We start from the raw sequence: 13772 nt of genomic DNA, 5'->3' as shown, positions 1-13772 counted from the left end.
GTTATGTTTGCTGTCACATTCCCAGTATTTGAATTTGAACCAGATGTTGGTGGATAATATCTGAAGTGGCACCTACTAGCATAGTGCCCCTTCTTTCTACAAATCTGACATTCTACTTGAGAATAATCTCTTCTAACATTTCCATCACTAGGACTACCCTCATAAGAAGTATTAGGTCTGTAATTTGAATTGCTCTTATTATTGTTGGGATTATGAAAATGCCTAAATTCTTGTTATTATATCCATTTCCTGAACTCTTATTCTTAGCCTTACCATTTCCAGCACTGGAACCCATATTTCTTGAATAAAGATCTGAAGGATTTTGAGCATTAAAAAACAAACTGGAATCCTGATGTTGAGAAAGAAGCCATTGCTCATGATTTAATAACCTGGGTTTTAACTCTGCAAAAGTAAAGGGTACTTCTCTATTTTGTGATGGGACCACAAAAGTATCATACTCTCTTCCTAAGCACATACATAACTAAATTAGATTCAGAAACCCTCTCTCCAATTGCTGCCAAAGAATCAGCTATGCTCTTCAAATTTTGTAGATATACAAGAACACTGAGATTACCCTTCTTCACATTAAAAAACGGATTCCTTAACATGCTATTTCTAGCCATGAAATGATTTCTAAAACTTACTTCAAGAAAAGACCAAATTTCTCTTGCAATTAACAAACCCAGCACATCTCCAGAAACAGATGGTGTTTAAAGTAGCTTTTAAACAGCTCATAACAAAAGAATCCACCTTCTTCCAATACACCCATTGTGGATTTAAAATCGAATTTTCATCGACGACATTATATTTAGAAGGTTCCCTTACATCACCATTAACATATCCATATAGATCAGTTGAGATCAGAATATACTCAAATTGATCACGCCAAAGTAAAAAATTCATTGAATCAAGCTTAGATGAAACAAAATTTATAATATTGGAGAATGGTAATGAAAAATTGAGAGAATTACCATCTTGAGCAGCGGAAGAACTAGCCATTTCTCTTATTCTTTGACATGTAATGACAGACATGTACAACCAGAATCACAAATTTGTTGTTGGCGAACCAAGAAAACGGAAGCCAAATCTTGATCGATGTTCTTGATGAAAAATCTTGACCTAAACTAGGTAAAGATTGAGCTTGAAAAAAAAAATGTAGAATCGTAAAAAATTGTATGGAAAATTAGGTTGTTAATTCTGAAATCTGCTGTAAAAATTATATATAAAATATTGTTTGTAAAGAAGAATCGTAAGAATTTTTAGAATTGTATCGTTCCCACTATACCATGAGAAACGGGTAAAGGTTGCATTAGAAAAGATTAGTTCTTACAAGAGTTATGATTGCCTATTTAAGAGACCAATCCTGTTGTAGTGTTACACAGACTTCTCACACACTTACAATTACAAGAATAAGTCAAGTCAACTAATTCTGACTTGACTGAACACGCCACTTTATCTAATAGTTTCTGGTATGTCGATTGAAGTTGCTGTATAAACTTCTGTCAAGAACGAGTTCGGTATTTTAGACCTTGATTGCAGCGGTAGTTTTTGTCAGTTCAACCTCTAGTGTACACGTTAATCTTGTGGTATTGGCCATCATAACTTGGCAAGTTGTTTCTCTGTACCGATGCTATTCCTGGGTATATGCTTACAGGTAACATACAAGTTTGTCATTTTGAATTTTAAACTGCCTCATTTGATCAAATATTAACTTTTTTTTAGTGTCTTTTCACCCTTGGAGAAACTATTTAGTTTGTTTTTGTCTACAATATTCTTGGGTCATCAAACTGCTGCAGACAAACTCTTTGAGATTTTAGGCACATAACATGGCAATGCTAGTCTTAGTAAATGCAGCCAAATTGCGGTATGCGGGGGCTTTCTCAGTAGTATGAGGGAATATATTTTTTCTTACTTCTTACTGTTTATCTGATACATAATCACAGGGATGTAAATTCATAGTTTTTCATATTTTTGTCTAGTGTATTGACAGTGCATGTTAGAAAGTTAAGAGGCAGCTAGTGTTGTCCCTGCTTAGCCAGGATTAGGACGTGTTAATCATCCGTAAGGAGATACACAAAGAAAGCCTTTCACTATTTTGAACAAAGTAACCTCACCTGATTCATGATTCTCAACTCTTCTAAGTTCCAACACTTTACACTTTCGGATATGAAGTGACTTAATAAGCTTAACCATATTTGCAATTGCAAGATTAACCAGCGCTGGCAATGATGGTAAAAAAGGATAGAGCCTGAGACTATGCGGGATGGGATACCTGGCATTGGTTAGTCCATAACTGTTTCGTGCAAGATTGTACTTCGGGACTATTACTAACCCTTTGCACCAGTTTGTATTTTGGAGGTAGCATTTGCTCAGCATCAAACCCTTAGTAGTTATGAAGAATTTCAAAATCAAGATTTCTTCTTAGCAATTGCCTCCTGTACACCCATCGCATACGTTTTACCAAGATTTGGCTTCATAAGAGCATTCTGACCAATTTCTACAGTTATTTCTTGCATGTTACGTTTAGCAGCAGCAAGCATCCATTTATTAAACATATCCTATGGCTGTTACTGTTCTCTTATATGCACTGCTGTCCCTATCTGTAGTGAGCTTCTGACTATCTGCAGTAAAGACTGATACCATGACTGCAGAATTTATGAACCTGACATTTAGTTCACTAGTTTGTACTGCATTACGTTAGATATGGTGCCTTTTGAACTAAGATGATCTTTATAAAAAGCATATGTAGCACCAAAAAATGATAAGGATCCTTAATATCAATTTGGAGCTAGAATGGCATGGTTTAGAACTTAGTTGCAGGAAATTAGAATATCAGTTTTGGTTCTTTCCTTAGAAAGGAAACTTAGATATAGATTGAGTTTTTAAGGATGAACCAGTAAAACCTGGAGTACACAGCTTGATTTCATATTTTTCTCTTAAAGGAGTACTATTTTCTGAGTCGGTATGCTTGAATTTGTTGCTATTAAGGTTTACAGTTTCAATGCAGTACACATCTTTTCTCCCACACACAAAACACTCTGAAGCTGATGAGAAGTCTCTTGTATATGCATCAAAGTGGAGCTTGACAAATCCTCAGGAGGAGGCTGACAAATAGGTTGGCCTTCAGCTGAGATCAAGACTGGTTCATTGAGTTTTACCTCCACCTGATAGTAATCTCTGAATAGAGAATTTGAGCCAACAAGAATGCACTAAACAGGAGTAGCTTGCTTCTCAAAAAACAATAAATTTCTAGATTTCCACATACCCATAGAACATTAGAATCGGAGCAGAAATTTTTGTTGCAGTCTCCCATATCGAGCCAGCCAGCTATAGTAGATTGGATCATAGTAATAGACTAGGGTGCTTCCGTTACTCTAAACTGCAGGTGTTATGCAAAAAGTTGTGGTAACACAGTTGCCCTAATTGTTCTGTCGTCTGTATTGCTGTGCAGTGTAAGGTTGCCTGTGACCTGCCCAAGCTGGTTGAAGGGCTTACGCATCTGTCCAAATATGATTTCTATGGCGTGTGTACCATCGAGTAGTCGCACGAGAATATTACTGATGGTGCTGGAGCACTCCATCTTGAGATCTGACTTGCAGGACGATTTCATGCAGGAATTCTGATGTCTGACCCTGTCGTTTCATTCCGCTAGACAGTGCTAGGAAAGTCTTCGAGAACCAAGTCTCCAAACAAGCACGCCGTACATGGAGGCACGCCCTGGACTTGCTGAAGCATTGATGATGGCTGTATTTGGCCAAGAGATGTCTTATTTTGAGGACAAGAAATACATAGGTGATTTCTTTCTTCTAAAATGCATAACCAGTAAATGATTTTAGCCAATTTACTTAGACATCTGAATCCAAGTACAGATTTCCAACCACCAAATCCAGCATACAATAATATATTCAAAATACATTGATAAAGATTTGATTTAGCTCCCAAAGAAGACTTTATCCTCTTTGTTTAAAGGCTTCCAAACCCATATGGCAGTATCTCCCAAGTCCCGACCACCTAATACAACAATGTTAAAAGGACTTGAAATTATAATCCAGAAATGCCTTCATTTAACAAAATAAAATGGAAGATCTTCACAAAATTATAACTCAACGGAAACCCAGTCACTAAGTGCTGTAAAATTACTCATCCATCGTTCTTTATCACCTGGCTTCACAGCCAGATTTTCTTAAAGCTTTGACTTCCTAATATCATTCTTGAGTTTCATTCAGAGACTTGATTCTCCAGGTTTAATTTCTCAGCCCTCTCCCGATCATTGATTGATACCAAAAGCCGACTGATACCAGAAGCCAATTTTGAAGCCTTCTCTCGACCATTGATTCTGTAGGACCAAAGCCGCCATCTATGTATCCTACTGCTCCGGATGGAACCAAAAGGAACAAGTAGACCATAGCGGGGCAAGTTAACTACATCATGTTAACAGGGTTGCAAGCTCTCTGTCTATCTAGAGGAAAAGTTAAGCCAAACCTTGACAGTTCAGTGCAATATATCATAAAAATTCTGCCAACGCGTTGAAATTGCTTTTTTCCCAATGTAAACCGGTAATCACCCAAAGACAGATAGCTTGGCTACCGAATACTATCTTAACCCCTCCATAAGCATATTTCACCTGTTAGGAAATCAAAAACCATTCCAGAATCTTTAAACCAGGACATGGGAGAAGGAAGATGATATAGTCCTGCATACCATCACTTAATCGACATATTATTCATTTTCATGCTAGAAACATTATATTTCCAATTTTGGCAAAGTAGAAGTGACGTTACTTCCAACAGCAGGACACAAATATATCTGCAGTAATCATAAACTCCGTGATGGCTATGCCGTGGGGGTCAAAAGAAAAAGGTAAGTGCTGTGACTAATCTAAATAGATTCTCCGTCTTAATGTTGCAAGTTTAATTTCAGATCATAAATATTGTGACAGAATCCAAACAACCTATATACAAAAGAAAAACCCTCGAAATTGTGATGCCTTTAATTTCTTGATTTCCTAAGAACCCTGTCACGATCAGTGAGAGATGTTTCATAATGTTTGGACATGGATCTCCTCCAAAAGCTCAGGAGCTACAGAAACATAATTCCTGTCCAACGCACCTCTGAGATAACATTCTAAGTTTTAAGCAGAACATAAGAGTATGCTTTCGTGCCTAGTAAATCCTTATCCTCAACTCTGTAGACCTAGCAAATGTATAACTTGCTCGAGTTGGGAATTACTTTCATGTACTCTATGGGAGCGATATAAATGTAAAATGCAAGAAAATCATAAGCGAAGGAATTTAAATACGTACCTTTTCAAATGCATCGTACGATTTGTGAACATGGTAACTCCTCTAAAGCCTGCGGGAACCTTCTGGTGTTTCAAAGCAGGCAGACTTTATCGACAAAATGCTCTGCCCTGGGGCACACCTTAAACAAGCTTCGATCTTCTTGAAGTAACATCGGCACAAAATTTTCAATAGTTCTCTTAACAAAAGATGTCCCGTTGAACCACTCCAATTCATCAAAACTACCAGTAAATTTCCGGCTGATTTCAGCCATTAATGAAGAACATGAAACAGATATTAATAATATTACATAGTCAGACTTAATATTTTTGGACAATCAATGCTATCAAGAAGTTTAACATGTGCTACCATCTCTGTGAGGTTCCTCCATAATTACTTTGTATTTATTCTTGTCGCATCAACCAACAATACATTCCTAGAGTTAGCAGAAGCACAAGAGGCTTATATGGAGGCCAACAACGATTTATCAGTGTGTGACTCCTTAGAGTGCTTCAAAAGCTTTTACCTCGGACACTGTGAGCTAAGGATTCTTCACTCGGATCTCTCAAGTCGCTAATAATAAGAACAATAAAAAAGGTACAGAAGCCTAAGGAATGAGACATAAACAACAATTTTGGCAGAGCTAGTGTTGGGCTACTGAATAAAGCTTAGATATATATCCATGCTATTGTGAACAGGCTCAGACATCCCCAGAAACTTGTGTCAAGAAATGGTACAACTTGAAACCTAACTGAATCAGAGTTAAGGAAAGGTAAAATTAATACAACTGAAACTGGAAGTAGGAATTATGTATGTGGATAACTAAAATTTATGTGCAAACTTACTCATTAAATGAAGATGTCAAAATCCTCGATGCCAACAGAGTGATTGTTCTTAATCTTGGTTGTATCCTGCAACTGCAAGGTACCTTGCTCATTGATCTTTCCCATAGAGATGGAAAAGTAGCATATTGACGACAAATAATTCAGCTGGTTGTAGTTGATGACAGAATGATAACATAAATCATTTTAGTTATTACTGAGATCTGTGCATAATTGACTCTCCTGTTCTTGTGAAATTTATGAATGGATAAAGACAAACTTCAAAAGAGTTTATGCTTCCTCGATTCCCATGTATAGACGAAAAAGTCATCACACCCATCGAAATAGAGTCGTGTCACTCACAAAATGCACACTTAGCAAAGGAAACATAAAAAGCACTCCCATAAAGTTGGGACGACAATACAAAGACAGAATAGAAGTAATCTATGCATATATATATTACTCAGCAACACAAGTCAATAACATTTAGGTTCACACGAAGGTCACGTATTCAATTTCAAAAAATTCATAAATCTATAGAATGATATGAATATTACTTCAGAAGCTCAATGGAGATTACCAGTATATAAGTGCGTATGATCTCATCCTTTTAAAGCTGCTTCAGTGGCTGATCATGGCTTCTATTTACTCCATTTTTTTTGTACCTTCTTCCCCTAAGTCCTTCAACGAAACTAAGGTATTCTTGTGAGGTAATACTTGAACTACCAGTTTCTTCAAATCCACAAGCCATTTAGAGGTTGAGGCTTTTAGGTCGTAAAAGTTGAGATACTTATCCCAGAGGCATAGAACACCACCACTCTTTGTAATGGCTAATAATTCGATATCATAAACCCTAAACTCTTGACTCTAAATGAATGACTGATGTTCCTCTCCCTGATCTTTCATGCCATGCTTGCCATTCTTGTTTTTGAGTAGCCACACGTCATAACTTAGGACTCCTTCGATAACTGAACAAATAGCAAAAAACAAAAACCCGTCCCAAACCCCTATTTTGTTACCTAAAGAATAACTCTCTGGTGGCGAGGGAGGTGTCAAAAGATTTTCACAAAAGATTTCCTGAGACAAATCAAAGGCAATGATTTCGGATATATCGTTCTTCAGCTTCAGCCAGCAAAGAGCTCCATTAGCAAAGATACCTTGTCTATGTTGCCAAGAACAATTGTTGATATGACAATCGAAGTTTCCAATGTTTCTCCATCCAAACCCACTGCCTATAGTATAAATGTGGACTTCCAGAAGATGGGTCTTCTTCAACATAAACATTCCTACAACTTTGTACTCACTGGTCGAAGAAACATAACCAAATCCGCTCATGGACACAATATACTCACTAATATCACAATTTATCCTGATTTCTGGAAGCAAAACATATTCTTTGGTGATGGGGTTACATATCAAATGAGGTCGTACTTTCAAAGATCTGCCTCCAGAAGAAAGACATATCAAGCCATTACATGAACCAACAATTTTAGTATAGCTAAACGGGGATGTTAAATTAATCCCATTACATGAACCAACAATTCTAGTATCGATAAACGGGGATGTTAAATTAATCCTTCTAATGCTTTCAATTGGTGTAGACTCGTTATCTTGATTATATTCTAAATACTGAAAATTTTCATTATTTCCGATTTCAGACCGAGTCAAAGTGAGGAAACTTAGCTTATCGGAATCAAAATCAGGATTTGAGAGATGACGATGAAGTGCATCTTTGAGAACGATGAATGACGAACAAGATTTCTCCAGGTTTTGCTTACTAATTTGCATTCCATAACTGATTCTATTGGTAAACCAGTTAGAATCTCTAATGCGATTTCCACGGGGAGAAACTTGAAATACTCCATGAATGAATGATAAAACCCTGGAAGTGGAAGAAACAAGGTATTTATTCTGAAAGAATGGTTTAGAGAGATCTCAATCTAGGGTTTATAGGAAAACGGAGTGATGGAATTCGGGATTTATTTTTGGTCCGGAAAGAGTTAAACAGGGAAACAAATATAGAACCGAAAATTGTGTTGTAAATAGTCCCAGGTGCAGTAATTTCTTTTTACTCTTATTTCGTGTAAAAAAAATTTATAGGGTAGTCTGGGGTTAAAACGGGCGAGTACATGGTGGTTCAGCTCCAGCCTACATTCCAGTAAAGTGTAAACATGCAGATTTAGGTCCCTGTAATGAGTGTTAGTGTGCCTTTATCATTTTCTGTTATGTCAACCGTCAACATTTGTTATTGACCGTAACTGTAACTGCTTTTCTGTTCCGTTCTGCTCATTACAATCGGCTTGTTACCGAATGTTATGTGTCACAGCTCATGTCTGCTACAAGAAAATGTACCCTTCTTTGTTTTGGGTTTATCAAGATTTACTTTCCTCTTTCCTCGATACTTTTCTATGGTATCAGAGCCGAAGAGCCTGATTTCCAACTTTCTTTGCTTCCACCATTAAATCTACAACTTTTCTTGAATTCTGTTTTTTTGTTTTGTAATGGATTCGATTCCTCTTAATACAATTTCTCGTAATGTTCCTTTGAAACTCCAGGATCATAATTTCCAAACCTCGAAAGCTTTACTTTTACCTTTATTCAAAAGTTTAATGTTCTCAGATTCATAAATGGATCTTATCTTTGTCCACTCAAATTCGTCTATATTTCGTATTGTTCCTTTGAAACTCCGGGATCATAATTTCCGAACCTGGAAAGCTTTACTTTTACCTTTATTCAAAAATTTTAATGTTCTCAGATTCATAAATAGATCTTATCCTTGTCCTATCAAATACGTCTATGCTACTTAAATTGCATAACCTAAGGAAACTATCAATCTGGAGTATACTTACTGAAAATAAGAGGATCAAATTTGATACTTTGGATACAATCAACAATATCAGAAAGTGTGATTTCTTATGTTGTTGGACCAACAACATCCTATGATCTATGGAAATCCATTGGGGAAAGATTTTTTCATGTTTCTTCAACTCATGATAGAACTATCTTCTTTAAAACATGGTAATACTTCAATTGTTAACTATTTGAATGAAATAAAGAAGATCTCAGATTCACTTTTTGTTGTTGCATCTAAAATTGGACATAGTGAAATGATGGTTTATGTTCTTAATGGTATCGATTCTGCTTTCTACTCTTTATTTACTTCCATCAGAGTTAGAAATCCACCTGTTACGATTGGAGAGCTTCACAATCTATTAATGAGTGAAGAAATTATATTGAAAGATAGATCCAAAACGGTTATTCAATTTGGTGAACTAAAGCATTTACTGCTTTTAGACCTCACAAATCATATTATGTTCTAAGATTCTCTCATCCTCCATCATACTTTCCACCTAGATTCAATTACACATTCATACAAGATCCACTATGCATAAAACCTCCACCATCTCAATCTTTTCCTTATCAAACTTCTCCTCAATTTTCACTACCCTCCACTTGATCGGCTTCATCTTTTCCTATGAGAAATCCTTTTAATTCACAAGTTACACCAACAATGTCACAAGCTCAAGGCTCTCTGCCAGATATATTTCAAGAATGGTCATGCATCTATTGAATGCAGTCGCATAATGAATTTTGCATATCATGGTAGGCCAATCCACAGAATTTTCATGTTGTGATGGCTACTGCTGATATTCTTGATGGGAATCCTTGGTATGCTGATAGTGGAGCAACAAATCATATTACTTCAGATTCGTATGATCTCACTGAGTTCCAATCCTATACTGTTAATGAACGGGTTTCTACAACTAATGGTGAAGGTATTTCAATATATGACATAGGTACTTCTACAAATAATTTATTTAAATATAAAGCTCTTATACCAACTATATTGCATGTGCTTACTGTTTCTCATAACTTCGTTCAGTTCACAATTTTACTAAGGAAAATAACTGTGGTAAAAATTTTGAGTCCGAAAAATTTTAAATTAAGGATCTCAAATATGGGAGGAGTATTTTCCAAGGGAAGACTAGGAATGATCTTTATCAAAAGCATTTGTCGGATACTTCTTGTGCTTCTACAACAACTGATACTTCATATGCTGCTTCTCCTACTATTCTTGCCGATGTTCAAGTTTTTGCTTTTACTCTTCACAAAAGACTTAGATACCCCTATTTTCAGTTTTTACAAAGAGTATGTCATAGATTAGTTGTTAACCTTTCAAAAAAACCTATTTTCTTCAATGATTGTCATTTAGGTAGATCACATAAGCTACCATTTGAGGCTTATTTTTATGTGTCAAATAAACCATGGCAACTATTGCATATGGATATATGAGGTCCAAGTCTTGTATCATCTAATAGTGGATACAATTACTATTGTAACATCGTCATTGATGATTACAACAAATATTGTTGGATTTTTCCATTAATAAGAAAATCATATTTTGCTTCAGTCTTTATTGGTTTTCCAACTCAAGTCCAGAAATATTTTGCATTGAACATTAAGATAATTAGAACTGATGGAGGTGGGAAGTTCATATCTACACAATTTTACTATTTTCTTACTTCTAGTGGTATTCAACATCAATATAATTGTCCACATACCCCTGAGCAAAATGGGGTGGCTGAGTCCAAACATAAACACCTAGTGTGAGAAGGCAGAACTCTATTACTTCAAGCAAATTTAGCTGGCTCTTTCTAGGTTGATGCTTTTCAGATAGCAAATTATTTTATAAATAGACAATCAACTGCAAGTTTTTCATTCATTTCTCCATATGAAGTTTTTTATGGTTCTTCTCCTAATTACGATACATTCAGAGTGTTTGGGTGTGCTTGTTATCCTTGGTTAAAGCCATATGCTCAATCTAAAGTAGAACCTAGAAGGAAATTGTGTATTTTATGGGTTACTCTCAATCTCATAAAGGATACAAATGTTTTGATCCTAAGACTATAAGAGTTTATTTGTCCAAAAATGTCAAGTTTGATGAAGCACATTTTCCTACACTTGCCCGCAAGCTTTTTGATTGATAAGTACATAAGTGCGACACAATTATACCCATATTTACATTAGTTAGGACCCGTTATTTTGCTAATAATATTATTTTAGTGCTTTTGTAGAAAGTACACGAATCTGATCACCATGTCGTAGTATGGTACCCGAGGAAGATGAGCCGTCGGCTAATGTGGTAATTAGTTATGGGCATGTACCACTACTTTGATTTCACGGCGAGGAAGTCATTAAGCAAGAACCATTTTTTGGGGACTACTCCAAAATGGTGGGGGACTACTATTTGATAGGAATGTCCACCCTAAATTCTTATGGGGTGTCCTAATAATTAGAGGAGACTAATCTGTCCTCCTCCTATTAACTTATCCTGATAGCCCATAACTAATCCTAATAACCCACTAATCTAAACATTAACCCTAAATAAATATCCTAATAAAACTGAAATTAATCAGTTAGTAACTGAACTTCTTCTATTCTTCTTCTTCTTCCATAACCGTTTTTCGTTAGTAATCGACAGTAATCGTCGATTCGAAAAAATTTCATCCTCGATTAATCAAATCAATAACAATGCGTTCCATGCAGACTCCAAGGATTCCAGGATTGAGTCCGGGACTCGCAAGTATAGCCGATCGACCAAATAAACATCAAACGGATAAACAAATTCATCCGAAGGTTAGAGATCAAACAGGAACCGGGAAGGTTGATTCGATCGAAATGCAAATCCGCGGGTAACTTCCTTCATACCCATTCCTTTTAATTTGTTTTTTTGTTGAAGAAATCGATAAGAAATCATCAAAACCCATTGAAAATTGTAGTTACAGGAGACATTTCGGCTAGGGGGAATTTGAAAACCCTAGTTTTTTTGTAACCGAACTCTCAATATGAAGAACAGTTCGGCAATGTCGCAAACTTTTTACATTTCTAGGTAACCGAACTGTTTAGTTCGGTAAGCTCGAAATAAAATCTTGTGTAACCAAACTTCTACTTTAGTATGGGAAACTTGAGTTCGGTGTAGTTGATAAATTATATAGGTAGCCGAACTTTTTTATAGCATGGTTAGCTCGTAATTTCCCAAATCAAGAACACTTCGGCAAACTATAAAATATTTAAGTAACCGAACTATGTAGTTCGGTTAGCTCGCAAAACAAAACCCTAGAAATGCCTAACCAAACTTCTTCTTTAGTATGGGAAATTTTAGTTCGGTGTAGCCGATAAATTATATAGGTAACCGAACTTTGGTATAACATAGTTCGATTAGCTCGCAATTTTTAATAGGTAACCGAACTATGGTCTGTTAATACCAAATATGTAGTTTGGTTACTTCGTCACTCATGATAGATAACCAAACTGTTAATTCGGTTATTTCACAACTCATGTAAGCTTGTCTAACTTTAGTCTGTTTACAACTTGTGTTTGATTTAGTCCCATGTTATTGATTTATTTGATAAGAAAATATTATTTTTAGCTAATATTGTGGTTTCCATTCATTAGGAAGAAAGGAAAGAGATCTAATCCCCATCTAGATGAAGATTTGAGAACTCCCACCCCTCGTGGTAGAATACATTTGGATTTCCGAAACCGTGGTAAAAGTGCTAAAAATGCTATTAATGAAGAGGTTGAAGAACAAGTTGAAAAAGCCACTAGAAATGAAGAAAATTCTGAGAATTCTAGTAATGAAGCCACTAGAAATGAAGAGATTGAAGAACAAGTTGAAGATGTAGATGAAGAGCAGTTGGAAGAAGAAGGACAAGAGGAAGAGGAGGGAGATGAGGAAGAGGAAGAAGGGGATGCAGATAAGGGAGAGAAGGGAGGGGAGGGAGATGAGAAAGAGAAATAAGATGAAGAAGAGGAGGAAGAGGAACAAGATGAGGACTTGCAAAATCTAGAAATTGTTCCCTTTGAAAAGAAAAGGAAGCCAAATCCTCCGGGTCCTAGATATTCACACATTCCTCCGGATGATTTGTGTTTGTCATCGGTGATCCCAACTTATGGTACTCCAATTGATGGAGGAGAACATTGTTTGGATACAAACACTCATGGGTTACCAAGATCAATGCGACAAAGGTATTCTTAAGTTCATTCTTAACTAGTAAAACAATTTTAAGATGTTGTGGACATATGTTTCGTTAAGTATGAACAGGGTGATGTTATTTTTGTAGGATCATAAGGATGCAATTCGTCTTATTTGTCGTCAAAAGGCTTCCAATTTGGATCTTTCGAAGGAGTGTCAAGAGTTTTAGGACAAGGTTAAATAATGCGTATTATGGAGAGCCCTTGAGTTGGCACATAAGGACTTTGACATTGTTGTCGTCGTTTCTGCATTTCTAGAGAGGTATTATCCGGAGAGATATACCATGCATCTTCCATTTGGAGAGATGACAATTAATACCGATGATTTCATGAGAATCACCGGCCAACCGTGGAAGGTAAATGTCTTCGAGAAGGCTACAACCAATCGATGAGTTATTAAGCTCTTGAGGCATTGACTCTAAAGTTTCTTGGATGGGATCCAAGAAAGGCCCAGTGTGAGTTTAGACGTTCCGTGAAGGAACCTAAACGTGGAGATGAGTATAATCCAAGGGAAGAAAATGGATTTTCGAAGAAGATGGTGAAGAAATTCAAGATGGTAAGATTGAAGGAAGCATTTGCGGATACAGCTAAGAAGGTAAAGACCGGACGGTTGGTGATGGACGAGGAGACTCTTAAG

At 36.3% G+C, this 13772-nt stretch overlaps 1 protein-coding gene across 1 annotated transcript; it reads right to left on the bottom strand.

The window, feature by feature from the left end:
- Positions 1-6967: 6967 nt before the first annotated feature.
- On the bottom strand, positions 6968-7888 carry LOC113296408 (F-box/kelch-repeat protein At3g06240-like). Its single transcript, XM_026544720.1, has one exon. It carries the CDS (start codon positions 7886-7888, stop codon positions 6968-6970), a length of 921 nt encoding a protein of 306 aa, XP_026400505.1.
- Between the last annotated feature and the right edge of the window lie 5884 nt (positions 7889-13772).

This window comes from Papaver somniferum, chromosome 7 (assembly GCF_003573695.1).
Source record: "Papaver somniferum cultivar HN1 chromosome 7, ASM357369v1, whole genome shotgun sequence".
NCBI classification, from domain to species: Eukaryota; Viridiplantae; Streptophyta; class Magnoliopsida; order Ranunculales; family Papaveraceae; genus Papaver; species Papaver somniferum.
Note: the sequence above shows the minus strand (reverse complement) of the source record. Positions and strands in the feature narration are given on the sequence as shown.

What these genes read in the sequence shown, in the direction of transcription:
- LOC113296408 (XM_026544720.1), bottom strand. Translation starts at nt 7,888, where the DNA reads ATGCAAATTAGTAAGCAAAACCTGGAGAAATCTTGTTCGTCATTCATC.